This window comes from Plasmodium yoelii (genome assembly GCF_900002385.2).
Source record: "Plasmodium yoelii strain 17X genome assembly, chromosome: 9".
Taxonomy (NCBI): domain Eukaryota; phylum Apicomplexa; class Aconoidasida; order Haemosporida; family Plasmodiidae; genus Plasmodium; species Plasmodium yoelii.
In genome coordinates this window covers 844,429-870,421 of record NC_036181.2, presented here as the reverse complement: position 1 = coordinate 870,421, position 25,993 = coordinate 844,429, and the positions used below count along the sequence as shown (strand labels likewise).

General features: G+C 21.1%; 7 protein-coding genes across 7 annotated transcripts; 5 read left to right on the top strand and 2 right to left on the bottom strand.

Annotated features, from left to right (window-relative positions):
- Positions 1-1,789: 1,789 nt before the first annotated feature.
- On the top strand, positions 1,790-3,142 carry PY17X_0919400 (26s protease regulatory subunit 6a; the record flags this gene model as incomplete). Its single annotated transcript, XM_721011.1, has 1 exon — positions 1,790-3,142. The coding sequence occupies one exon, from the start codon at positions 1,790-1,792 to the stop codon at positions 3,140-3,142; it is 1,353 nt and encodes a 450-aa protein (XP_726104.1).
- Positions 3,143-4,258: 1,116 nt separating this feature from the next.
- PY17X_0919300 (conserved oligomeric Golgi complex subunit 2, putative) lies at positions 4,259-8,272 on the top strand (the record flags this gene model as incomplete). The annotated part of the gene is made up of 7 exons (XM_022955978.1): positions 4,259-5,287; positions 5,475-6,872; positions 7,058-7,144; positions 7,354-7,416; positions 7,541-7,618; positions 7,784-7,831; positions 8,129-8,272. The coding sequence occupies 7 exons, from the start codon at positions 4,259-4,261 to the stop codon at positions 8,270-8,272; spliced, it is 2,847 nt and encodes a 948-aa protein (XP_022812181.1).
- A 474-nt stretch (positions 8,273-8,746) lies between these two features.
- PY17X_0919200 (methyltransferase, putative) lies at positions 8,747-11,712 on the top strand (the record flags this gene model as incomplete). Its single annotated transcript, XM_022955977.1, has 6 exons — positions 8,747-10,554; positions 10,720-10,821; positions 10,952-11,023; positions 11,176-11,268; positions 11,390-11,461; positions 11,574-11,712. 6 exons carry the CDS (start codon positions 8,747-8,749, stop codon positions 11,710-11,712), a joined length of 2,286 nt encoding a protein of 761 aa, XP_022812180.1.
- A 124-nt stretch (positions 11,713-11,836) lies between these two features.
- Positions 11,837-16,573, bottom strand: PY17X_0919100 (chromosome segregation protein Smc1; the record flags this gene model as incomplete). Its single annotated transcript, XM_721007.2, has 1 exon — positions 11,837-16,573. One exon carries the CDS (start codon positions 16,571-16,573, stop codon positions 11,837-11,839), a length of 4,737 nt encoding a protein of 1,578 aa, XP_726100.2.
- A 2,278-nt stretch (positions 16,574-18,851) lies between these two features.
- On the top strand, positions 18,852-20,660 carry PY17X_0919000 (armadillo repeat protein PF16, putative; the record flags this gene model as incomplete). Its single annotated transcript, XM_723795.1, has 2 exons — positions 18,852-20,231; positions 20,508-20,660. The coding sequence occupies 2 exons, from the start codon at positions 18,852-18,854 to the stop codon at positions 20,658-20,660; spliced, it is 1,533 nt and encodes a 510-aa protein (XP_728888.1).
- A 536-nt stretch (positions 20,661-21,196) lies between these two features.
- Positions 21,197-24,961, top strand: PY17X_0918900 (conserved Plasmodium protein, unknown function; the record flags this gene model as incomplete). The annotated part of the gene is made up of 2 exons (XM_022955976.1): positions 21,197-24,601; positions 24,851-24,961. The coding sequence occupies 2 exons, from the start codon at positions 21,197-21,199 to the stop codon at positions 24,959-24,961; spliced, it is 3,516 nt and encodes a 1,171-aa protein (XP_022812179.1).
- A 492-nt stretch (positions 24,962-25,453) lies between these two features.
- PY17X_0918800 (RNA-binding protein S1) lies at positions 25,454-25,888 on the bottom strand (the record flags this gene model as incomplete). The annotated part of the gene is made up of 1 exon (XM_723798.1): positions 25,454-25,888. The coding sequence occupies one exon, from the start codon at positions 25,886-25,888 to the stop codon at positions 25,454-25,456; it is 435 nt and encodes a 144-aa protein (XP_728891.1).
- Positions 25,889-25,993: the final 105 nt, after the last annotated feature.

The window sequence follows — 25,993 nt, the reverse complement described above, 5'->3', positions numbered from 1 at the left end:
ACAAACATACCGGATTTGTGTGTTATATATTGTGTACGCATTATGTACATGTTGTGTAGATATAAAGCTAGTTTAGCTGGTTTAGCTAGCTTAGCTTTAGTTGTGTTTATATGCATATTCATACTCGTGTAATACGTTGGCATATATATATATATATATATGTGTGTGTTAACTATGTTTTATTTTCTATAATTAAAAAACAAAAAAACATGAAATTAAACTGATAACTGATTATAATAATTCCTTTTACATTATTAATAAAAAATAGAACATTATATGTGTATACTTAAAAAGGGGAAAGAATATAAATATTTAATACCATTTGAAGTTTGCTATTTTTTTAGCACTATAAATTTTGTCCTAACATATGTCCTAAGATATAAAAAATTAGATTCATGCAAATTATGGAAAGCTATATATAGAAAATTTTAACTATTATGAAAATAGTATGTACTTTTTATTTTGTTTGTTTGGTTAAAATGCAAAACAATATTTAACTGGTTTTAGAAATAAATTTATGCACATTTGTATACAAGTACATTATTTCCTGTGTGCATTTTATTTTAAAAAAATATATAAATATTCGGAAATTATAAAAGAAAAATCAAAAAAAAGTCTCCCCAAATTTTTTATTTAAATATGCATTATTAATAAAAGAGTTTACCCCATTTATTTATTTACTTATATATGCTTTGCTATTTTACTACCTTATATTTATTATTTGTTTTTTTTTTGTTTGTTTTTTTTTTTTTTTTTTTTTTTTTTAATTAACATTGAAATATAACAGAATAATTAAAATAAAAAATTAGAAGGAATAAAAAGGTATAAACAAATATTTTATAGCTTTCATATTATCCATCAAAACAATATATTATCATTTATATGTGTATATATCTACATATATTTACATACACAATATTTCGCATATGCTCATGCGCATATTATAAATATATATTATATTGTATACATTTTTTTATTTATATATTGTAAGTACAAAGTTAATGAGATTTGTGTAGTAAGATTTTGATATAAATATATATAAGATTATATAATTTTTTATGATATATTTTGTAAAAGATAGAAAGAGCCAAGAGATTATGATAATATATTTGTTACAACATAAATATATATATACACATATTTACAAAACTGGTAAGAAATTTAAAAAATCATAATTTAAAATATTAATTTATAATGTTAATTTATAATGTTAATTTAAAATGTTAATTTAAAATGTTAATTTAAAATATTAATTTTTTTTGTATATGATATATTTTCTATTACTTTATTTTATACAAATTTAAGAGTAGTATTTCCTTACCTGTTTCATTTTCCTCATTCCCCATTTTCAACTTTTTTTTTTTTTTTTAGCTCGCCATTTTCTCAATTGTTGATGAAAAAAAAAAAAAAAAAAATGTTTAAATAAGTTATAATATGAAGAAAATTTGACTACTATGATTTTCCAGGTCATTCTTAATTAACTATTTTTTATTATATGTATTCCTTTTTCTGATAAACAATTTTCACAAATAAATAAAAATACGTGGCAATTAAATAATTGTATATAACAACTTAATATACCTTTTCATTTATTCCTTCCAATAAATTATCAATATTTCACATAAATAATAATACACATATTCAATGTGGGATATATTATAAGGAAATAATAACAAGGTTCGCTTTGTTTTATAAAGTTAAGATTTTTTTTTTTTTTTTTTCAAGAAAATATTTCTAAGCTTTAGCTATAACTTTCTTTTTAAATAAATAAATTTTGAATCAAAAAAAAATGAATGTCGAAAATATATTTGAAAATGAGCAAGTAAATATAGAAGAGATCGAAGTATTATCAAATTCAGAAATTCGAACTAGAATTAGTTTAATAGATACTGAAATAAAAATCTTAAAAAATGAACATACAAGATTAAAAAATGAATATAAAAATATACAAGAAAAAATAAAAGATAATGTTGAAAAAATACATTTAAATAAAATGCTTCCATATTTAGTTGCTAATGTTGTGGAATCTTTAGATTTACAAGATGAAGAAGATGAACAAGAACCTAAAGATGAATATGATTTGTATGATAATCCTAACAATAATAATAATAGTTATGGAAATATATCAAAAAATGCTCCTGAAGAAGGTTTTCGTGATATTGATGATGAAAAAAAAGGAAAATGTATGGTAATAAAAACATCAACAAGACAAACTATATTTCTTCCTGTGCCTGGTCTTATTGAAGCATCTGAATTAAAACCGGGAGATTTAGTTGGTGTAAATAAAGATAGTTATTTAATAATTGACAAATTACCTCCAGAATATGATAATAGAGTTAAAGCTATGGAAGTCATAGAAAAACCAACAGAAGATTATTCTGATATTGGTGGGTTAGATAAACAAATTGAAGATTTAGTAGAAGCTATTGTTTTACCTATGTTACATAAAGAAAAATTTGAAAAAATTGGAATAAAACCACCAAAAGGAGTTTTAATGCATGGTCCACCAGGAACTGGAAAAACTTTATTAGCTAGAGCTTGTGCATCTCAAACCAATGCAACTTTTTTAAAATTAGCTGGACCACAATTGGTTCAAATGTTTATTGGTGATGGTGCAAAAATGGTAAGAGATGCTTTTAATTTAGCAAAAGAAAAAGCACCTGCTATTATTTTTATAGATGAATTAGATGCAATTGGAACTAAAAGATTTGATAGTGAATTATCAGGAGATAGAGAAGTACAAAGAACTATGTTAGAACTTTTAAATCAATTAGATGGTTTCAGTACAGATGAAACTGTTAAGGTTATTGCAGCCACTAATAGACCCGATACTTTAGATCCTGCATTATTAAGATCCGGAAGATTAGATAGAAAAATTGAATTACCACATCCAAATGAAGAATCTAGAGCTAGAATTTTACAAATACATTCAAGAAAAATGAATGTACATAAAGATGTTAATTTTGAAGAACTAGCCAGATCTACTGATGATTTTAACGGTGCTCAATTAAAAGCTGTTTGTGTTGAAGCAGGAATGATAGCTTTAAGAAGAGGTGCAACTGAAATAGATCATGAAGATTTTATTGAAGGTATTACTTCAGTTTTATCAAAAAAAAAAAGTACACTTAATTATTTTACCTAAATTCAAAAAAAAAAAAAAAAAAAAAAAAAAAAAAAAAAAAACTTATAATCTAACTGATATGTATATTTATTAAAAAATACACAATCCGTGATAATAAGAAAATAGTATGTATAGATATATACAACAATATAAAACTATGTTTGTGGGGTTGTAAAAATAAATGTAGATTTTTATTAACAACACTGTTTGAATGTAAATATTCTTTTTTCTTTTCCACTAATTTATTCTTTAAATTGTGCGATATGTGCATATACATTATTATGAAAAATGTATTTTGTTGGATTTTTTCATAAATATGCATTGCACATTTTATACATACATATATATATGTATATTTTTTTTTTATCTTATTAATTACTATTTATATGCTTATATTTTTTCCTTTTTTTTTTTCTTACTTTATTATTAAGTACACATATACACTATTTCTTATTTTTATTTTTCCTTATTTTATTCCTTAAAAATATCCTTAGCAAATTAAATTAATTTTAATTTTTTATTTTTAAACATTTTATTGACGTTATTACTATATATGAAATAATGAAATAACGCTTTTACAAATCTTTGTACTAATGTACATGTATATTTTTATTTTATATATTTTTTTTTTTTTTTTCAAAAGGACCAAAAGTATTGTATTTTTTAAAAAAAACACACGTATGTTTTGGTAAAAAGCAACAGATAAAAGAAAAAAAAAAAAAAAAATATATATTCACATATGTATACATAACTATAGTAAAAATTAAAACCCAAAATAATCATATTTTTATAAGTCAATTTTGTCAAATATATGATGTATTATACGAATGACTAGAAAGGAAAATAGCTAACCGTTTATATCGTTTTCGATATATTTTTTTTTTGTCCCATCACATAAGTTATTTCATTTTTTTTTTTTTTTCCGTATTTTTTTTTGATCAAAATAAAAAGCTTCCCATGTTTTTGTGAAAATTGAAGTGTCAGGTAAAGATAATAGGGGAAGGGTAACTACATATGTGCATAAAAAAGAATAAAAAAAAAAGGAAAAAAGTAAGAGACTTGGAAATGTCAAAAAAACTCTTTTTGTGATAATAAATTATATAAATATTTATAATGTCTGCACAAATATTTAACACTATGATAACGGAAAAAGAGGATATAAAAGTGAAGAATAAAAATGAAGAAAATGAATTAAATTCAGAATACCAAATTTATAAAAAACATGAATTAAGTAAAAGTGAAAATATTGTAAAGATTATGAGTAGCTCAATGAGATATGTAATAGAATGTAGTAAATACAAACCTATAGAAGAAATAAAAAATGATTTAGAAATTATGAAAAAAACAATTAATAATGATGTAATAAAAATTTTAAATAGTAATAGTCAAGAGTTTATGTTATTACCTTCACATTTACATAATATTGAAAACATTATTCCCATTTTAAAAAAAGAAGTTAATATATCTAATATGTATGTAAAAAAATTATTAGACGAAATAAATAAAATAAATAAAAATAGGAATGATATATTTATGAATAAAATAAATATATTTTATATTAGACACATATTAATGTACAATATAGAAATCGAACAATTATTAAATAAGTTACAATCATGCATATATACTTTTGAAAAATTAAATTTATATACACAACTTGTGAATTTTAAAAAAGGTATAGAACAAAATAAAAATGAAATTAATAATAATTTACTAAAAAGTGAACAAAATAATAATTCTTATATGATTTATTATCTTAGTGAAAAAATAATAAATTTAGCAAAAGGAATTTGGAAAATTAAAGCAATGTTATACAATAATTATAAACGAATAAAAAAAATAGCTAACACAATGGATGATATGAATATACTAATTCAAAAATATGGAATCTTATCTAATTGTCCAAACAAAATAATAAATATAACTCAAAATTATTCTTTTCAATATTTAAACAATTATTTGATAAATACCAATAATCAAATTGTGAAATTGTTAGAACAACTTTCTTTTGTCTTTTTTAAAATAGCAAAAAATGTGATAATTCAAAATTTTGAAGAAGACTTTTTTTTTAATCAATCCATTAATCACATATTAAGCTCATACTATTTGCTGAATTCTTTTGATATTTTTATTCGTCAATTCCAGGATATATTTTTTGTTCGCACAGTAAGTTTATAAAGTTGATTTTTTCCTTGCATGTTAATAATTTTTTTTTTATTTGCTCCATTTTTTATAGCTATTTTTTTTTTATTGACAATAGTGGCTAGTTCAGATGGCTAGTCGACAAAAATAACAAATTTTATACACACACATATATTATATTTATGATTGTTGTATTCACTTTCTAATTCAGGATTTTTCTACATATGATGAATTTTTGGAATATGTAAAAATAAAAATTATTGACAACAAGTTTGTTAACGAAATAAGTAGTCGACTCGATGAAATAGATCAAAGTATAAACTTTTTCAGAAAAGGAATTGTCGAAAAAATACTAGACATTATAAAAACCCATTTCAATGATATATTTTTATTAAGATATTGTGATGTTTTTATTGAAAATTATATAAAAACATTAAATTTTTTAAACGATATAAAAAATGAGAGAAATAAATATGAACAGTTCATGCTTGAAAAAGTGATAAATGATTTTTTAACAAATTTTGAAAGAGAAGCATATGAACAATACATATTAAATATATTAGAAAATAAAATCAATGGAAGCTTTAAAAATATTGTTTTATTTGATAAAAAATATAAATTTGATAATAAATTTTATTGGCTAAAAGAAACTATTAATTTGATTAAAATTTTTAAAATACTTTTTACAGATAAATATTATATATCATTTTCTCTAAAAAGTTATTTACGTTTTATTCTTAACCATTTTAAATTGTATATTAACAATGTGAAAACCTTTATATCATTTTTAAACAATTCGAATTGCAAAGTTGGAAGCATTACCACTGAAATTGTATTAGGAACTGATAATCTTAATGGACCTAATTGGAGCCCAACATTAACATATAATAGCATAGGTTTTTTTTTATCAGATTTTTTATCCCTTAGAAATATGCTCAAAACAGATTGTGAAATAAATAATTTTATTGATGAAAACAATAAATTTTATGTACCGCCTAATATTGGGGATATATCTATTTGGATATTTACAAAAATTTTATCTGATTATTCAAATGCGTATTATGAAGATGATTATAATATAGACGATAATTTTGAGAACATATGTTCCCACTTAGATAATAAAAATGTAGATCTTTTGAATAAAATTGAAAATTGTAACGAAGAAAACAAATTAAATAAAGGACATAAGATGATAAACAAGTTTGATGATAATCAAATAAAAGACAAACAATTGAACGGAATAATGGATGAATGTAACGATAGTAGTAGCGAAAGTGATGAAGATATAAATTTTTCACAACTAGCCAAAGAGGAGAATTTGAATAATATCGATATTTTGCATAGGTTGGGTCATGATAATAAAAATATTTTAAAACAAAAAAAAAAAAAAATTAAACAAGATTTATACATATATAAAAAAAATAATAGCAAAAAAATAATTAATGATATAAATTGTATAAATGGATTTTTATTAACATTATCAAAAATTGTTGAAAATACACAAAACTATTTTCAAGAATTCTTTATTAATAAAATGTTTGAAATATGTTCCAGCTTTTTAGTTTACTTGCATTCACTTTTACCTATTTACAAAATGACAAATAAACGGGTATTATAAAAAAAATAATAAATAAATAAGCTGATAAATAAATAAGCTAATAAATAAATAAGCTAATAAATGAATAAATTCCTTTATGACATTTCTTATATAACTGACTACGCATGATAAACTGGTTTATATTTATGTCTAATTTAAAATTTTTTTTAATTTTCAAAATTTTTCTTCATTTACAGGCCCCTGAAAAGGCAAGTGATAACATTGACAAAATTGTTCTTCCCTTAGTGTCTTTCAAAAGTTTTTACAGCGACACAATTGAGAATGTAATATTAAAATTATATATAACTGTGTGTGCATATATTTTACAAAATTATATTTGTCATTACGCGTTTTCAAATATATTATAAGTTTTATAAATAATGATACAATTACACAAGTTGGAATAAGTGTATGGAAATGTTGGGATATGAAAAATTGTATAATTGTGTTTAATTTGATTTACATTTTTATTTTTTTTTTAATCCATTTAAAGGTTATAATTGAAGATATTATATCAAAAATCGTTGACAAAATAAATATAGATTATCTTGAAAAGGTATAATAAAAGAAAAGTGTTCGATTTTTTTTTTTTTCCTAACATTCTATATCGTTAGTTTGGTTGGAAATTATTAAGTTAATTTAATTTAATTCGTTCATAATATAATATTTTTTTTTTTTAGATTAAGACAATACTTGACGTCAAAATTTCTGAGGAGAATAAGAAAATTATAAAGTTGAACTTATATGACGCTATAAATGTAATATAAATGAGTGGCACAAATAAGTGGCATAAATGAGTGGCACAATAAATGTCATTTTTTGTGTACCCTTTAACTATCCGTTATATGTAATATATTTAGCATGTCAAATTGGAAATGACTATTTATTTTTTATTTATATTTTTTTTTTTTTTTAATATGCAGAGTGGTGATATGCCATATGAGGAAAAAATACAGAGACAATTATTTTTGGTAATATATGTTCATAATTCATTATATTTTATACCAATAATAAAAATAAAAAATAAGTAATAGTATATATGATTGTGTTTATGTTTAGTTATATAATGGAATTTATTTAAATGAGAAAAAAAATTACACAAAATATGCAATTTATGTATAGGGATATATTTTATACCGAGTTATGGAAAAACATTTTTCTCATTTTCTCATTTTCTCATTTTTTCATTTTCTCATTTTTTCATTTTCTCATTTTTTCATTTTCTCATTTTTTATTTTTTCATTTTATAATTATTTTTTGTTCAATAGGATGTGCAACATTATGAAGAAATTTGTAATAGCAATTTTAAAATAAACAAAAACACAAATGATAGTATGAATAAGTTGGTAAATTATTTCGAAACCTTGAATAAGCAAATTAAAGTATCACAAACTCAAGGAAAAGAAAAATAAATATGACGTGGAAAACATCCACATCAATGTATTTGTTTTGCATACATTCATACATTGCATATATTGCATAATTTTTTTTTTTTTTTTTTTTTTTTTTTCGCTATTTTGTAGCTATTTTGTAACTATTTTGTAACAATTTTTTTAGCTATTTTTTTCGCTTTTTTTTTATTTTATATTTTTTATTTCTTACAACCCTATTTCTACCATTTTTGAATAAACCTTTTTTAAAAAAGATAATAAGAAGATATATAAATTTTCACGAATTTATTGTTAGCTTATCACAGTGTTATTATTATTTTTTTTTTTTTTCTTTCTCTCAATTCAGGATAGAGAATAGTATATTTTGAATTAAATTGTGGCTGAAATAAAGACCATATGATACAATATAGATCTACATATTTTTGTAGTACATCCATTTTATTTTGAATGTTATAAGATAAATAAAAATTAAAAAAAAATATATTTAAGTTAAGGATGCAATGCATATGCCCTCTTGAAAATAAATCTTTTACAAAGGAAATAAAAAATAACAAAGAAATTGTTAAACATCTTAAAAAATGTCCTCTGTTCTTAAAACATTTATATTATCATTATAGTCCATTTTATTTTCCTCATATAAATGATAGTATATATAAGTTAACAGAAAAAATAAATGAAAATAAAAAAAATGATTTTATATTATATTCAGAAATAGAAAATGTGCTATATGAATATTATAACTTTTTCAATGATACAATATTAGATATACTTATAAAAAAAGATATAGATATAAATAGATATGAATTATTTATAAAATTAAAATATGAAATATTACTAAAATGGTTTTTAAAATATGGTAGTAAAGGTTTATTAGTGAAATTACAAGATGATGAATCTTTAAAAAAAATTAAAAAAAAATTAAATTTGGGAAATTTGGGAAATTTGGGAAATTTGGGAAATTTGGGAAATTTGGGAAATTTGAAAAATTTGGAGAATTTAAGTAATTCTTATAATACAAGTTTAGAATATATAGACAATTTTTTAAATTATTTTATCGAAAATATAAGCGATCAAATTATAAAAACACGAGGTCCACCTTTAATTTATAGTGGCGAGTCAGAAAAAAATGGCGAACTGTTTGATTCAGCAAAGGGCTATATGCAACCCATTTTAAGTTTGAAAAACATAACAAATATTCATAATTATGAAATATGTAAAAGAATTGTAAATTTTATAAATACAGATATATTTTTCGAAGATGGAAAAGAAGATATGTTTATATCCGAAAATGATGTAAAAGATAATGCTAGAATATATGACAAAGATGAAATATATAGTTTGATCATTTATTTAGCCATATATTTATGTTGTAAAACAAGTATTAAAAAAAGAATTAAAAATAATAATTTATTTGGTATTGAAAAAGAAGAAGATTCTTCATGTTCATATAAATCTATCCACTTTCTTTTAAAAAACATAAATAAGCATGATATACAAAATATTAATATAGTATTTATTTTTCTATATTTTAACAAATCATTTTACAATTTTTTTGAATCACTAATTAATAATAAGGATATAATTTATAATCAGGAAAATATTCGAACAAATTTGTTTATAGAGTTAGGGGCTGGAAAGGGAGGTACAACTAGATGGGTTCATTTTATTATGAACAATTTAGTAGATATTTTAGAATTATATTTTAACAAACTTGATCAAAACGCTTTTGGTTCTACTAAGAAACTGCCAAACATTTCAGAAAAACCGAGTCAGAACGAAATTGCTCGCGGAGTCCACTCTCAGAATCGCAAAAAAAATAAATGCAAAATTTTGATTATAGAAAGAGAAGCATATAGAAATAAAAAAGAAAAAAAAGGAATTTTTATGGAAATGGAAAATAACATTGAAAATATTATAAGAATAAAATCAGATGTTGGTGATTTTAACTTATTTCGACTTTTAATTTTTTTAAAAAATAAAAATCAAGAAGAAAAAAATCGATACATAGTTCCAGATATAATTCAATATTATTATTACAATGGTGTGTATAAAAGAATCAATAAATTTGAGTTTATAGAAAATTCAAAATTTGAAAAAAATATAAACATGATAGATATTGAACAATCTAAACAAACAAAACATCTTGACATAAAAAATGAAGAAACTATATCTATTACTAAAACACATTTCATACATTCAGACAATCTTTTAATAAAAAATTTAAATTTTATAGAACAGTATTTTGATATTCATGTTCAAAAATTATTCTCATTTCTTTCACAAGGAAATAACAATATTTTCAGGTTTCAAAAAAAAAAAAAAAAAAATATCAAATTTGTAAATAAAAATGTTTATCACAATATGAATGTAAAATAAAAGTGAATGAATTTCTTCTCTGTTTTCATTTCGATACATAGATATTTTCTTTTTTTTTATTTATTTTTTTCTTTATTTTTTTATATGTTCAGGGTACATAAAAATATGGAATTATTTTTGAGCGATTTTAAATGTCAAAGCGTTTCATTTTTAACAAAACATTTGTGTGGCAATGGGACAGATTTAGCTTTAAGGTTTGTCAATGAATTATAAAAAAATAAAAAAAAAAGAAAAAAAAAGAAAAAAAAAGAAAAAAATAAATAAAAGAAAATTATTACATTTCACCATTAATGTTGTATACATGTACTATTTATATATTTTCAGGATGTTAATAAATAATATTAAAAGTAATTTCACACAAAATTATTTTATCATATCCACATGTTGCCATCACAAGTGAGTCTAAACAATGTAAAAGAAGCAGTGTCACATTTGGTTCCACATTTGGTTCCACATTTGGTTCCACATTTTTTCACATTTTGTTCCACATTTTTTCACATTTTGTGTTTTCCACATTTTGTGTTTTCCACATTTTGATTTGAATGCAGATGTGAAGTTGATAAAATCTTAGGAATAAAATATTTAAAAGAGCTTAAAATTGATACAAAATATTTTCAGCATATTATTCATCATATATCAGGGTGAGAACAAGATGAAACCTTTTCTTTTTTTATTTGTGCATTTTATGAGATACAATATTGACACGTTTCGCATTATTATTCTATTCTATTTATTCTATTTTTTTTATTTTTTATTTTTTAGGTACGCTTCTTGCGCAAATAAAGAAAAAAGACGAATTGGGAAAAAAATAAAATTGCTAATCGACCTAGTTCGGTAATTATAAACTGACCTCATTTCTGATGCATAAGTTTGTATTTACATACAATTAAAGCACATTTCTTTTATTTTATTCTCATTTCATTTCATTTCTTTTATTTTGTTGCAGAATACGGCATCTTATTTCCGAAGGAATGAAAAACGTCCACTTAGTCAAATATGTGAATCAATCTATCACCATCGAAAAACATGCTATCTTATTTTTTAACAACAACCAGTTGAATCTTAGAGGGTTTAAATCGTACTAGCGTAGCCGGTGCAAATGGGAGAAAAAAAAGGCAGAAAAACGTGAAAAAAAAAAAAATGAAAAAAAAGGCAGAAAAAGGTGAAAAAAAAAAATGTGAAAAAAGGCAAGTGCAGCGAGGAGGCGGGCTAGCTGGCCGCGTGGGCGTCCTGGCGATATTTGCTAATGTCAAGAGTGATTGTTTTTGAGCATTTTTTAGTTTTATTTTTATAAACACCAACAAGAGTTTGACTTTTACTAAAAAACTTATCTTTTAAGGAAATAACAATAACTTGACTATTTATCGAATTAAGATATCTAGTTAGAGATGTTATTTTAATAGGATCCATATTTGCATCTACTTCATCAAGAATAATAAAAGAATTATTGATATATTTTTGAATAGAAAATATTAATGCTAATGCACTAATACTTTTTTCACCACCACTTAATTCAGATATTTCGAAATAACGTTTCATAGGAGGCATATTATTATATTTGATTCCACAATAAAATGGTTCATCATCTTTATTAAACTCATTATAGTTACATAAATCTAAAAAAGCTTGGCCTCCTACATGATGTTTTGTATTATATGTTAAATTATTATATACATTATCTATAACATTTTTAATATAATTAAAACAATGTAAAAATTTATATGACCTTTTTTTTTGTAATATTCGAAAATTTCTTTCAAATAAATTACATTCTTTTCTTCCTTCATTTAAATTTGTATCAACTATTTTTAATTTTGTTAATAACTTATCATATTCTTTTTCAGCATTATTATTTATATTTTTTATTTTTAAAAATTTTTTTTTTTTTTCAATTTCTCCTTCTAATCTTTCTCTTTCTCTATTTATATCATTCTCATTTTCTAATCGTTTTAATTCTTCTGGAATCAAATCGAATGAAATGTTTCCAAAATTGGATATCTCATCCGATCCGTCCGACCCGTCCGACTCGTTCGATTTTCCTGACCTTTCCGACCTTTCCGATTTTGAGGTTGCATCGCTATAGTCGGGATCTTCCAACAGTTTACTTTTTCTTCTATTGTTAGGTTTGTTCTGATTAGTTATTCTTTTCGTTTTTTTGTTTAAGTTTCGGTCTGATGAATGATAATTTTCTTTATTTTTTAACATAATGGATGTTTCGAAAATGTTTATATTATTTATATCACATTCGTTTAGTAGATCTTTAATAAATTGTTGATATATTTGCATTTTTTTTTTAGAATTTTGTATTTTATTTTCAATATGTTCATGTTTTTCAAAACTAGAATTTATATTATCTCTTAATTCGTTTAATTCTTGATTAAAAGTGTTAATATTTTTATGTATATATGTTTTAATATTCTCTAACTCTTCAATATTAGTTTGTATATCGTCTATTTTTTTATTAATTTGATCTTGATTTGTTTTTAATTCTTCTAACTCCTTTTTTACATTTTCATTTTGTATATTTTCTTTTTTATTAAATACATTATTTTCATTTTTTTTATCAACTAGTTCATTAATATCATCTTTTAATTTTTTAATATTATTTTTAATTCTCATTATATTTTCATCATTTTTTTCTATTTCATTATTACTACGTTCAATAATTTCATAAATATTAGATATTTTTAATTTATTATTTAAAGATTCAAATGTTTTTTGTTGATAAGATGATAAACTATTCCTTTCCTGAATCAATTCATCATCATAATTTATTAATAATTTTTTTTTATCTTTTAATTCTCCATTTTGTATTTTGTCAATTTTATTTTCGTATGTACATATAAGCATATTTTTAGCTTCGATTTCTTTTTCAAAAATTTTTTTTTTTACAATAATACTTGAATATTTTTTTTTATTTAATTCATATTCATTAGTGTGTTTATTTATTAATTCATTTATTTCGATTATATTTTTATTTAAATTATTAATAATATGTCTACATTCATCTTTTTTATTTAAAAGTTTGTTATATATATTAATATTTAATTTATTATTATTATATTTTTCTTGACTTGAATATTTTGAACATATATCTACAATCAAATTATTATTTTTAGATATTATATGACCATCTAGTGTAACCATATTAACATTTATTTGTGGAAATTTTTTTTTAATTTCATCAGCATCATCAAATTTTTCAATAATTATAGTATCATTACCAATAAGGTAATCAAATAATAATTTATAATTTTCATCACATACCAAACAATTGTTTGCAAGAACAATATTTTTTTTTTTAAAACTGTTTATTATTTTATCTATTACACTTAAATTGGATTGTTGCCTATCGTGTTCATCATACACATTTTCATTCATTTCGCCAATTTCGCCAATTTCGCCATTTTCGCCAGTTCCTTTTTTTTTTTGTTTTTTTTTTTTTTGGACATTTTTTACAAAATTTTCATAAGGAATAAAATCTAATTTATACATTTTATTATTTTTAAGATATTGAATACATTTTGTACATGTTTCTAAATTTTTAACTAATAAAAAATTATTATATTTATGTATTATATTGTTTATAGGAGTGTAATATATTTGATTAGTTACTTCATATAAATTTGATATTTCATCATATATTTCAGTTTCACCAAACATATTTTTTAAATTTTTAATAAGATCTTTTTTTTTATCAAAAGATAATAATTCTTTTTTATGTATATTTAATACATTAACTTCTTCTTCTAAATTTTCAATTTCTTTTTCTTTTTCTAAAATATTGATATTCATTTTTTTTAATTTTATTTTATTTTCTTCTATTTTATTTTTATCTTGTTCTATCAAAATATTTAATTTTTCTATTTTGTCTGATATTTCATTATATGCAAATTGTTCTGTTTCTAAATCTATTAATTCTTTTTGTTTTTTTCTCTTAACGTTATCACATTCTTCTTGCAACTCTTTTATGTCTTTTTTTAAATTTGAACAAAGATTTGTATAATTATTAATATTTATATTACTATTAGCACATAGATATAAATAATTTTCTTTACTTTTTTTATAATCACTTAAATTTTCTATAAATCGAATTATATTTAAATTATTTATGTATTCTTCATCATTGTTATATTTTTCAAAATCAAATTTTTTATTTCCTTTTACACATTTTTCATCTTTAATTAAATTATCATACATTTTTTTATTATTCTCTTTTATAAATTTTTTTATTTCGTCTGTTTGATTAAATAGTTTTAAAAAGATTTTTAATTTATTTTTATATTCATCTTGTAATATTTTATTTTGATTATTTAATCTCTCATTAAGATCATTAATAAATTTCGAACAATGTGTTTGCATAACTTGTTTTAATTTTTCATTAGCTATAATTTGATTTAAATTATTTTGACAATATTTTATTTTTTCATATATTTCATTTATCTCAATTTTTAATGTATTTAGAATATTTTTTTTATTTTTAATTTGTTCATCTATTTTAAAAAATTCTTTTTTTTTTTCAATTTTTTTTCTTTCCAAATCATTAGCTATATTTTTATTTTTATTTAAAACTTCTTGTTCAAATTCCATTTTTTTATTTTTAAAAATAGCTAATTGTTCTTTATAAAATTCTTTTTTTTTAAAAAAATGATATAATCTAAATAAATATAAATTTTTTATATCATTATCATAACTTTCTTTAATTTTATTATGTTCTATATTTTCATTTATTTGTATTTTGTGAATTTTTATTTCCTGTTCAATTTTTTTTTTTTCATATAACAAATTTTTACAACTAATTTGTTTTTCTTTTAATCGTTCTTTAATCTCTTCATATATTTGTTCATATTCATTTGACCCACTTATATATTCAAACAGTTTAGATAATTCTGTTGGTTTTTTATTTATAATTTCTTCAATATCTCCTTGGAAAATTAGACATGTTTTTGTTTTAGTTTCAATACGATTTCGTCTTAAAAAATTTGTATATTCATCATGATTAACTAATCTTTCGTTAATATAAAAATTAGTAACACCTTTATAATTTAATGTTCTTTTTAATTCTACTGTTTCTTTGTTATTACATTCTATAGTTAGTTTAACATAACATTTTTTTTTTGATATATTTTCCATTTTTTCATTTTCTTTATGATATATTAATTTTCGTAAATTTTTTATTCTTAAATATTTATTATCAATACCTAAAACAAAACAAATACAATCCATAATATTTGATTTTCCTGAACCATTTGGTCCAATAATTGCTGTAAATTTTGAAAATGGTCCGATTATATTTTCATTTTCATAACTTTTAAAATTACAAACTGTTAAATATTTTATAAAACATAATTCACTTTCTTTTGAACTTATCATGCTTGATGTCATACTATTACTTAAATAATTCTTAGGTAATGATAAATCATTTATTTTGCACACATTTGTATATTCATTATTATATTTTGTATCATATATCATGCTATTTGAGCTAGCCACATTTTCTCTACCCTCTTCGCCTTCCTTTATTTCGGCTTCGTTGTTCGAAGCGTCTGTACTGTTATCGTCATTTTCGCCATTTTTATTGTCTTTTTTTTCGCTTTGGTTTTTTTTTTCGCTTTGGGTTTGCTTTTTTCCTGACTGCACATTCGAATCGACATTATTATAATTTAGATCATCATTTTCATTAGTGTTATCATCTGTTTTATTTGTTAAGTTAAAATTATTCAAATAATTATTATCTTTTCCATTTGTAATATTCATTATATTACTGTGCGATAAGTCTAATGAAGGAGATACTGAAATATCTAAAAATTCATTATTTATAAAACTACTAAAATCATGATCTAACACTTTTTCAGAATTTATTTTTAATCCACTTATTTTACTATTTTCATTTTCTTCATCACTTCCTGAATATTCATTATTTTTTTTTTTATTTTTTTTTGCCATTTTTTAACATCTATATCGTTTCTTACACTCGACCATCACACACACCTGCCTCTGCAGCCTCAAAATGTGAGCCCTAAAAATGGCAATCGTAAAAATGACAGTCTCAAAAATGACAGTCTCAAAATGTGAGCCTTAAAAATGGCAGTCTCAAATGTATAGTAAGACCAAGCGTGGTGTTGGGGAAAATATATAAAGAGGAGATTCTTTTCTATCTAATTTATGATTGGTTTTGTTCTTTTTCCATTTTTTTTTAGTAAGGAAAAATAATTGTGTATTATGATACTATATTTTTATCAGCTTCTATCAACATCTAAAATCGATTATAAATATGTAACTACCGAACGCATGAATTATCTGTTTTGGTGGAAATCCAAATTGTAAATATTTAATGAGGAATATGTTGAATGTACATCTGTGTCCTCAATTTGTGTAGAGTAAAAATGGGTTCAAAATGGGTTCAAATGGGTTCAGAAGTGCAAATCGTTCACTGCCCTATATGTATGTCTGTATGGCAATGCTTGGCAAGGTCGCTTAAATCTTATTTTTGAAACACCCAAAAAAATAAAAAAAATAAAAAATATATATATATATATATATGTATATATACGAATTATTAAAGCAGAATTAAATATATTTAAATGATGTGGATATTCTCATATTTTCGATATACATATATTTATGTACATGCATAATACACACCTGACATATGTAGCATGCATTATTACATTTGTATATGAAGTAAATAAATATTTACAATTTAGCAAACATAATTTTTAATTATAGTTTTTTTGCATAAATTTGGTATTTACACAAGGTTCAAAATAAAAAAGAAAAAAGAAATACAAACAATTAAATTCGCAATTGTAATTATTTTTCTAAGAATTATATTTTGAATCATAAAATTATAAAAAAAAAAAAAAAAAAAAAAGGAAAATTACCATAAATATGTATGTATTTATCTACGTATTTATGTATGTATATATTCTTTTATTGAGCATATTTTGGTGTTTAAAAAGGCTACTTAAAACATGAGTGTAATATATTTTTATGTTGCACAATCTTACAAAATAAAGAAAGTAAAAATAATTTCTTATACAAATGTGATTGTTCGCTGATATATAAATAATATGCAATATACTTATATGCTACACATTTTGAAAAAAAAATTAATTTGTTTCAAAACAAAAATTTGAATACTAAAGAAAATGAAGAATATTGATAAGTACTCTTTGCTTCCTCATTAAAATAAAAAAGGCAAAACTTATTAATGCGTTTATAATGCATATATAATGCATAATATTATATATACATATATATATATATACATACATATATTTATATACATATGCTTACTTATTTATGTGTACCTTTAAAATAGTATGAATTGTTTTATTTTTTTTCAAAATAATTTATGCAATTATTAAGGAGTAATATTTAATGTATGTACAAATAAACAAAGGAAAAACATTTCAAACCCTAATTAATAAATATACCTATTTATTGTTTATAAAAATATATTTTTTTTTTTTTTTTATATAAAGGGAAATTCTTTGAGATATAAAAAAAAATAAAGCATCGTTTTATTAGTAGACAAATTTTATAATATCCCTAAAAAGGGATTATAATTATTATCATCATTTTTATTCCTTTTCCTTCCTCAAAATTATTTTATTTATTCTTTATTTCTCCTTTTTCATTATTATTAATCTTACGATATATTATTAAATTGGTAATAATAACAGATTATTGTCATATCATCATTATTTTTTTTTTTTTTTTTTCACCTTTTTGCAAAAATGTAGACAATAATCCATAATTAAAAGAGAAAGTGTGTAAAAACGTCTCAAACGGTTTCTAAAGTAATAATATCACACATATAAAATATTTTTGAAAAATTTAAAAGGGTTATATAATAGGAATTCTAATTAAAAGTGTTTTTATATACTAAAGCGAAAAAAATATATTATGTAAAATATATTATACGATATCTTTTTATATTTCCTCCCCACTTTTAGTACTGCATTTTTTAAACATTTTTATTATTAACTTGCTCATTATTTCGTAAAAACACACATATATGCAAAAAATAATCAATGGGTATAAAAAATGTCGATTAAATGAAAAATTGGAAAAGTAATGAAAAAAATATATTTATGTATATTTGAATTTATAACACACATTTTGTAGAACAAAAAATTTATGAACGTTAAGAAATAAAATAAAAAAATTTCACAAAAAAGGAAAAAAAATTTATGACTGTTAATAAAAAAAAAAAAAAATGAGTAAAGTTATACATCAAATATTTGACGATTATAATAGGTCGAGAATACAGTTTACGCAAAGTATATCTGATTTATGCTTAAAACCACATAATATCGAATTATTAGTAAATACAGATATAATAAATTTACTTCGCCCATTAATATTAGATAAAGTTCCTATAGTTCAACAAAATGCAACAGTAATACTAGCGAAACTAGCTAGCTATTCTGAAGAAGTAGCTTTGACAATTTTACAAAATGATGTATTACCACATTTAATATATTGTTTAAAACATGAAAATAAAAATTATCGAAAAAATTGTGCATATACACTAAAATGTTTGGCTAATCATAATTCAAAGCTAGCTAATATTGTTGCTGAAGAAAATTGTATTGATTATTTAATGGATTGTTTAGATGAATATGATTTAAGAGTAAAACAATCATGTATTAACGCATTGTGTGCAATCATAAAAAATGATCTAGAATTGTCTAATAATGTTGTTGATAAAGGTATCATACCTTTGTTAATATTATGTTTACAAGAAAAAGATAATAATTTAATAAAAAGCTCTTTAAATATGTTATCTGAATTATGTAAACATTCAGATGAAATTGCAAAAAATGTTGTTGATAATAATGTATTACCAAATTTAATCAAATTTTTAGATAATAATGATAACTATATAAAAAAAAATGCATGCAATTGTTTATCACAAATAGCTAAACATAAAGAAGAACTAACTGAATTAATGATTGAAAATGATATATTTCCTAAAATTCTTTATTTATTAAAAGATAATGATGATATAGTTAAAAAAAATTGTGCAAATTGTTTAAAAGAAATGAGCAAACATAATGAAGATATTTGTAAAATTATTGTACGTGCAGGTGCTTTACCTCTTTTATGTGAATGTATAGAACAATCATCAAAAGATACTATAAAATTACCAGCTATATTATGTCTTGGTTTTATATCATCATTTTCAGAATCACTAAGTTTAAATATTATTTTATCTAATACTATACCTATTTTAAAAAAATCAATGATTGAAGAAACAGAAGATTATATAAAAAGTGCATGTGTTTGGACTGTTGGAAATATCGGAAAACATTCCACTGAACATGCCAAAAAACTTGCAGATGAAAATATATTAATTATTTTAGTTAATTTATATAATTCTAATGAGTCATCTGATGATTTAAAAAAAAAAGTTAAAATAGCATTAAAAGGCATAATACAAAAAGTTACGGATCTTGAAGCTTTACATCCTGTATTTCTAAAATCACCTTTAAAACTTGCTAAATATTCTATTTTCCAATTTTCAAAAATATTACCAAAAAACCCATCCTATAAAAAATCATTTATTAAATCAGGGTGCTTAAAATATTTGCAAGTAAAATAAAACAAAACAAAATAAAACAAATTCCTAGTTGTAATTTCTCAAATAAAAATAGAATAATTTAACCATCTTTTTCACAAAAGTAGTACATGTATTCCTATATCGTAGTCTATATGCAATATTTACACATTGGAAGTTTATTATATATAACCAAATCGTAGGGTAATTTTTATCCCCATTGTATTTTTAATTTTTATTTTAAATATATATATATGTGTGTACATACTTCATGTGAGGATATTAAAAAAATGGCTTTTCTCTTTTATTTAGGAAATAAAAAATTGTGAAGATTCCACGAAATTCGAATTAGAAATAAGTAGCATTAACAATTCTTTTCCTGAAGATATAATAAATTATTACACACCTGGATATTCTGAAACATTGATTAAAAAAATTGATGAAGTTGAAAATACCGAAGAATAAAACAAGGAAATAATAACAAGTTAGCAAAAAAAATAAAAGGCAAATTATTTACATATTTTCCAATGCTAAAATCTATTTCCAATACATTATTGTGCTTTATTTTTGTTTCATAACCCTTTATATTTTATTTAGTGTTTTGCTATATATGCATATTTTTTTTTTTTCGTTGCCTTTTAATCTAATTAAATAAACTTTCAATTTAATAATTAAAAAAAAAAAAAATGTCTGCTATTTCTTACTATAAGAAAAAGCATATACACTATGGATAACATGTATCGGGAAAAAATTTGATAACGATACAAAAAATTGTTTATATATTTTCAAAAAAATAATGGCTAGCTAATTTATTATTCAAAAAAAAAAAAAAAAAGGTAAAAAAAATATCAGGAATGATATTCGGTTAAAAAAAAATATATATAATAAAATAATTTATATAATTAAATTTTTCGAAAAAAGTGTTGTTTTTCGTTTTTATGATAACTAGGATAAATAAACAAAATAAAAAAAGGAGAAACAATATATTTATATAGATATGTATGTATTTAACTAGTATTATATTGATGAAATACCTATTGAATAGCAAAAGGAGGAATTGCGAGTTATATAATCACCTGTACAAGTCATGTCGTTTTTATTGTACTAGCGAAAAACGGAAAATTTTCCAATTTTTGGAAGGGAATAAATTAATAACTAAAAATTTGCTTATAGAACATGAAAATGATATAATAAATGTTTTAAAAGATTCAAGAAGAATAAAAGATGAAATAAATGTTCAAAATGTGATAAGATTACTTCAAGGATATAGTAAAAATAAATATAAAAATGATACAATTTCAGATTTAATAATTAAATATATTAAACATAATGTTGAGGATATATCACTTATAAAATTATGTGTGTGCACAAATTATTTAATAAATTTAAAAATAAAAAATAATCAAACTTTTGATTATGTAATAATTAATTCATTTATTAAAAAATTAAAAAATGATGAACATATAGATTTATATGGAATATGTCTTATATTAAAATATATAATACATAAAAAAATACAAAACCAAGAATTTATATATATGTTATGTGAATTAACACAATCGAAAATAAAAATTAATTATAATTCATATGATTTATATAATTTAATATTGTCATTTTTAGCTATACAAAATGAAAGATTTATAAAAAATTGTTCATTTTATAATGATATTACACAAATTAATTATCAAAATAATATTCCTAAACAAACATATGACAATGGAAAAATAAATATAAATTCTATATCATATAAAAATGAAGAACAAATATTTCAAGATAAATTTCATATAAATAATGTTAAAAATTTAAGTCAAAATTTTGATAAAGTGGCAAAAATATTGGAAAATAATATTTATAATTTATTATATTATTATATAAATCTTGAAAATGTAAAAACTAGTGAAATAATTTTAATAATAAGCCAATTGTCTATCATTAGATCGAATTGTTTTTTTCACAAAATGAATTTGAGTAAAAAAGATAAAAAAAATATATATGAAAAATATTTAAAAAAAATTAATTTTAAGGAAAATATTGAAGCAAAGTTAGTAGCTTTATTATTATTTACTATCCGAAGAATTATCATAGCAGATGAAATTTCTATAGAAACAGTATATGAAATATTAATGCAATGTTATAACAGTTTTAAATTATTTACTATAAAAACAAAAGAGCATGCACAGTTATTAATAAATGAACAAAAATATAAAGATAAAAACAATTCGGTTAAACAGTTGGAAAATATAAAAAAAATTCAAGTTAATACAAAGGAACTGATTCGAAAAAATGAAATGAAAAATGAAATGAAAAATGAAATAAAAAATGACAATTTCAGTCACAAAAATAATATGAGAACATATTTTACCATCCAAGAAATAGGAATGATTTTTCAATTTTATGATTGTTTTGTTAATGTTAAAAAAAACAAAAATTCAGGAAATATTTATACTAATAATGAATATACAAATGTAATAATTATGAATAATAAATTTTTAAAAGAAAATAGACATGATAAAACTAAAGAAATTGTAGATGATTATGAAATAAAAAATAAAAATGAAAAAGGAAGTTTTAATATTATTAACAATTTGAAGTCATGTATAAATACACTAAAAAAATGTTTATATTTTTATTCATTACATAATAATGATGATGAAATAAAAAAAATGAACATTCTTGATTTTTGTACAATATTTAAAGGATATTGTAAAATATATACTGATACAATATTAGACAAAAATATATTAACATGTTTTGAAAAATTTTTAAATATAAATCAAAATAAATTTACAATTAATGAAATAAAGTCTATACTTAAATTAATTTTTGAAAAAAGAAATTCTGACTTGTTTGAAAATTTATGTAATACAACTAAAAGTAAATTTTTAAATATAATACAAAATATGTTAATTAAATATGTTTTAAGATTAAATGAAAAAGAAATATATCAAGACCAAATAAAAATAAAACAAAATCAAAATGAACAAAATATTGAAAAATATATCATGTGTTTTTATTATTTATCATTCATGAATTTTAATGCAAATACGCACATGTTGTTAAATAACTATATCATGAAAAATTTTCGAAAAAACGCTTTTAAAAAAAATATTCCATATATTATTATCAGCAAATTTAATTATCACAAATTAGAGACAAAATATTTAAAGGCACATCAAACAGTAGACTATGAAAAATACGCAGAATGGAAGGAAAATAAACAAAAAAATTTTAAGTCAGATGGGGATACAAATAGTAGAGTGATAAATGATAAAAATATATTAACTAATAATTTGAATGGGTATAAAGATTTATTTCCTATAAATAATATAAAATATGTTGGAAATGGGAATAACAAATATTATAAAGATAATTATGCAAATAATGATATTGATAGGATCCATATTTTATACAAATTAATTAACAAACATTTTGATCAATGTAAAATATATTATATACTTAATTCTGTTTATGTTTTAACAAAATTTGTAAAAGAAAAGAGAAATAATTCAAATTCGTTAATACTTTTTTCGAATTTTAATTTAAATAATATATTTGACAAATTGCATAACAAATTATATTCCGATTTTCAGAGTAACCCAAAATTAGCAAAAATAAATTATGACTATTTTATAAATTTTGTAAAATATAATTATTGTCTTTCATTTTTTAATTATTATATAGATCTTAATTATTTACTAAAAAAATATATACACTATTGGTATACAGGATTTCCTCATAATTTTTATACCCCATTTAACACTTATCTTATGACTAACTTTTTATTAAATTATGAACAATGTTTGATAAATAAAAATTATTCTTTATCTTTAACCCCCCCAAATATTTTACCACACATAAACGAAGTAACAAATATATTAAATACAATTAAGAATGAAAAGACACAAGTTCTTTACAATTTTATGAACTATATAAATTTGTATTACAATATTTTAACTATAAATGATATTATATATATAATTAAATCGTTAAAATTTTTAGCACCCGAAATAAATCACAAAGATACAATAACCACATTAGGCAAATTATTAAAAATTAAATTAAGTGAAGAAATAAAAATATCTACAATCTCAGAATTATTAATTGAATATATTAAGTTTTTATATCATTTAGAATTATATAAAAGTGATTTTTTTCAAAAATATAATAATTTAATAGCTAATCATCTTAACATTATATTTAAAGCTATTTTAAAAAATGTTATGAACAATTCAGAAAATAATTATATAGGAATGTTGCAACTTTCGATTATGTACATAACTTATTTTATTAAAAATACGGAATATATTTTGAATTCTCTATATTTAGATCAATTGCAAAAAATAAATTATTTTATTAATCTATCTCTTATGGATTTGGACAAATATAGCCAATCATGCACCTTTCAGGTAAAAAAAAAAAATTTGAAAACTACCTTACATGTTCATGTAAAAAAGAAGGAAAAATGTGCACACATAATAAAATAACTTTGATTATATATCAAAAGTATGCTCATGTGCATATATTATATATTATACTTTGCGTTTTTTTAAAAATTATAATATATGAAATAATGGGCCAATATTATGGAAAAATTACATTATTTCGTTATTGTTACATTATTTTGTTATTATTACATTATTTTGTTATTTTTTCAGCTACAAATTTTAAAAGTTCTTCAAAGTATTACCAAAAAAATGGATAAAAAAATTATGAACGAGTACAGAATTTATAACACCCCATACACAGTTGATATATTTATTAAATAATCAAAAAGAGTGTTTACACAAAAAAAGGAAGAGAATAAGATAAAAACGGCGTTGTTGTCTGAACAATGTGTGCATATATTATTTATAATAATTACTATCTTGTTATTTTTAATTAAGTTACATAATTGTTTATAAAATATATTTTGTTTTATTTCAATTGGTATGTGTATATATAATATTTATAAAATCAAGGGTATCTTACTGGTAATTATAAAATGAAATAATCATTTTTGTTATGAAACTATTAATGATTGTAATTATATATAGCATGAAAAATGTGTTTTTACAAATTTCAATGGCTATTATATTTTTATCATTTTATTAGTTATATTAATTTACCCTCTTGTAAGCACGCCGTGTCCTTTTGAGGGGCAATATTTTTTGTCATCATTTTTTCAATTTTTTGACATTCGCCATTCGGCATTCGCCATTCTTATTTTAATTATAGATACAAAATCGCGACAATATCTATCTATTTATTTACTTGCTTGCTTACTTATATTTTTTTTGTTTTTTTTTGCTTTTATTTTTTTTTTTGATTTGTGACGTATTCGATTTGGCTTTTGAACTATTGGATGAACTAGAGCGTGAAGCGCTATATTTATAACTGTCGTCTTTTTCATTTCTTTCTTTACTAACTCTTTTATTATTATTTTTTTTAATTATTTCATGTTCATGTTTTATTGATATAGTTTTCCCATCGATTTGTCCCCCATCCATATACTCTATTGCAGTTTTGGCATCATTGGGATTTTCAAATTCGATTTTAGCATAAATTAAATTATCATTTTTATCTTTGCTTAAATTATCATCATTTAATACATAATTTATATCAATTAATTTTCCAAAATTCATAAATATTTCATTCAAATGTTCTACACTTGTATTCTTCGTTAAGTTATAAACATATAAACAGTTATCAGTCATATTTATTTTTTTTTAATGGAAAATTGTAAATTAAAATGTTGCTAGAAAGGTTAAACAAAGCAAAGCTTTCTATTTATAAAATAAAAAAATAATAATATCTTTGCA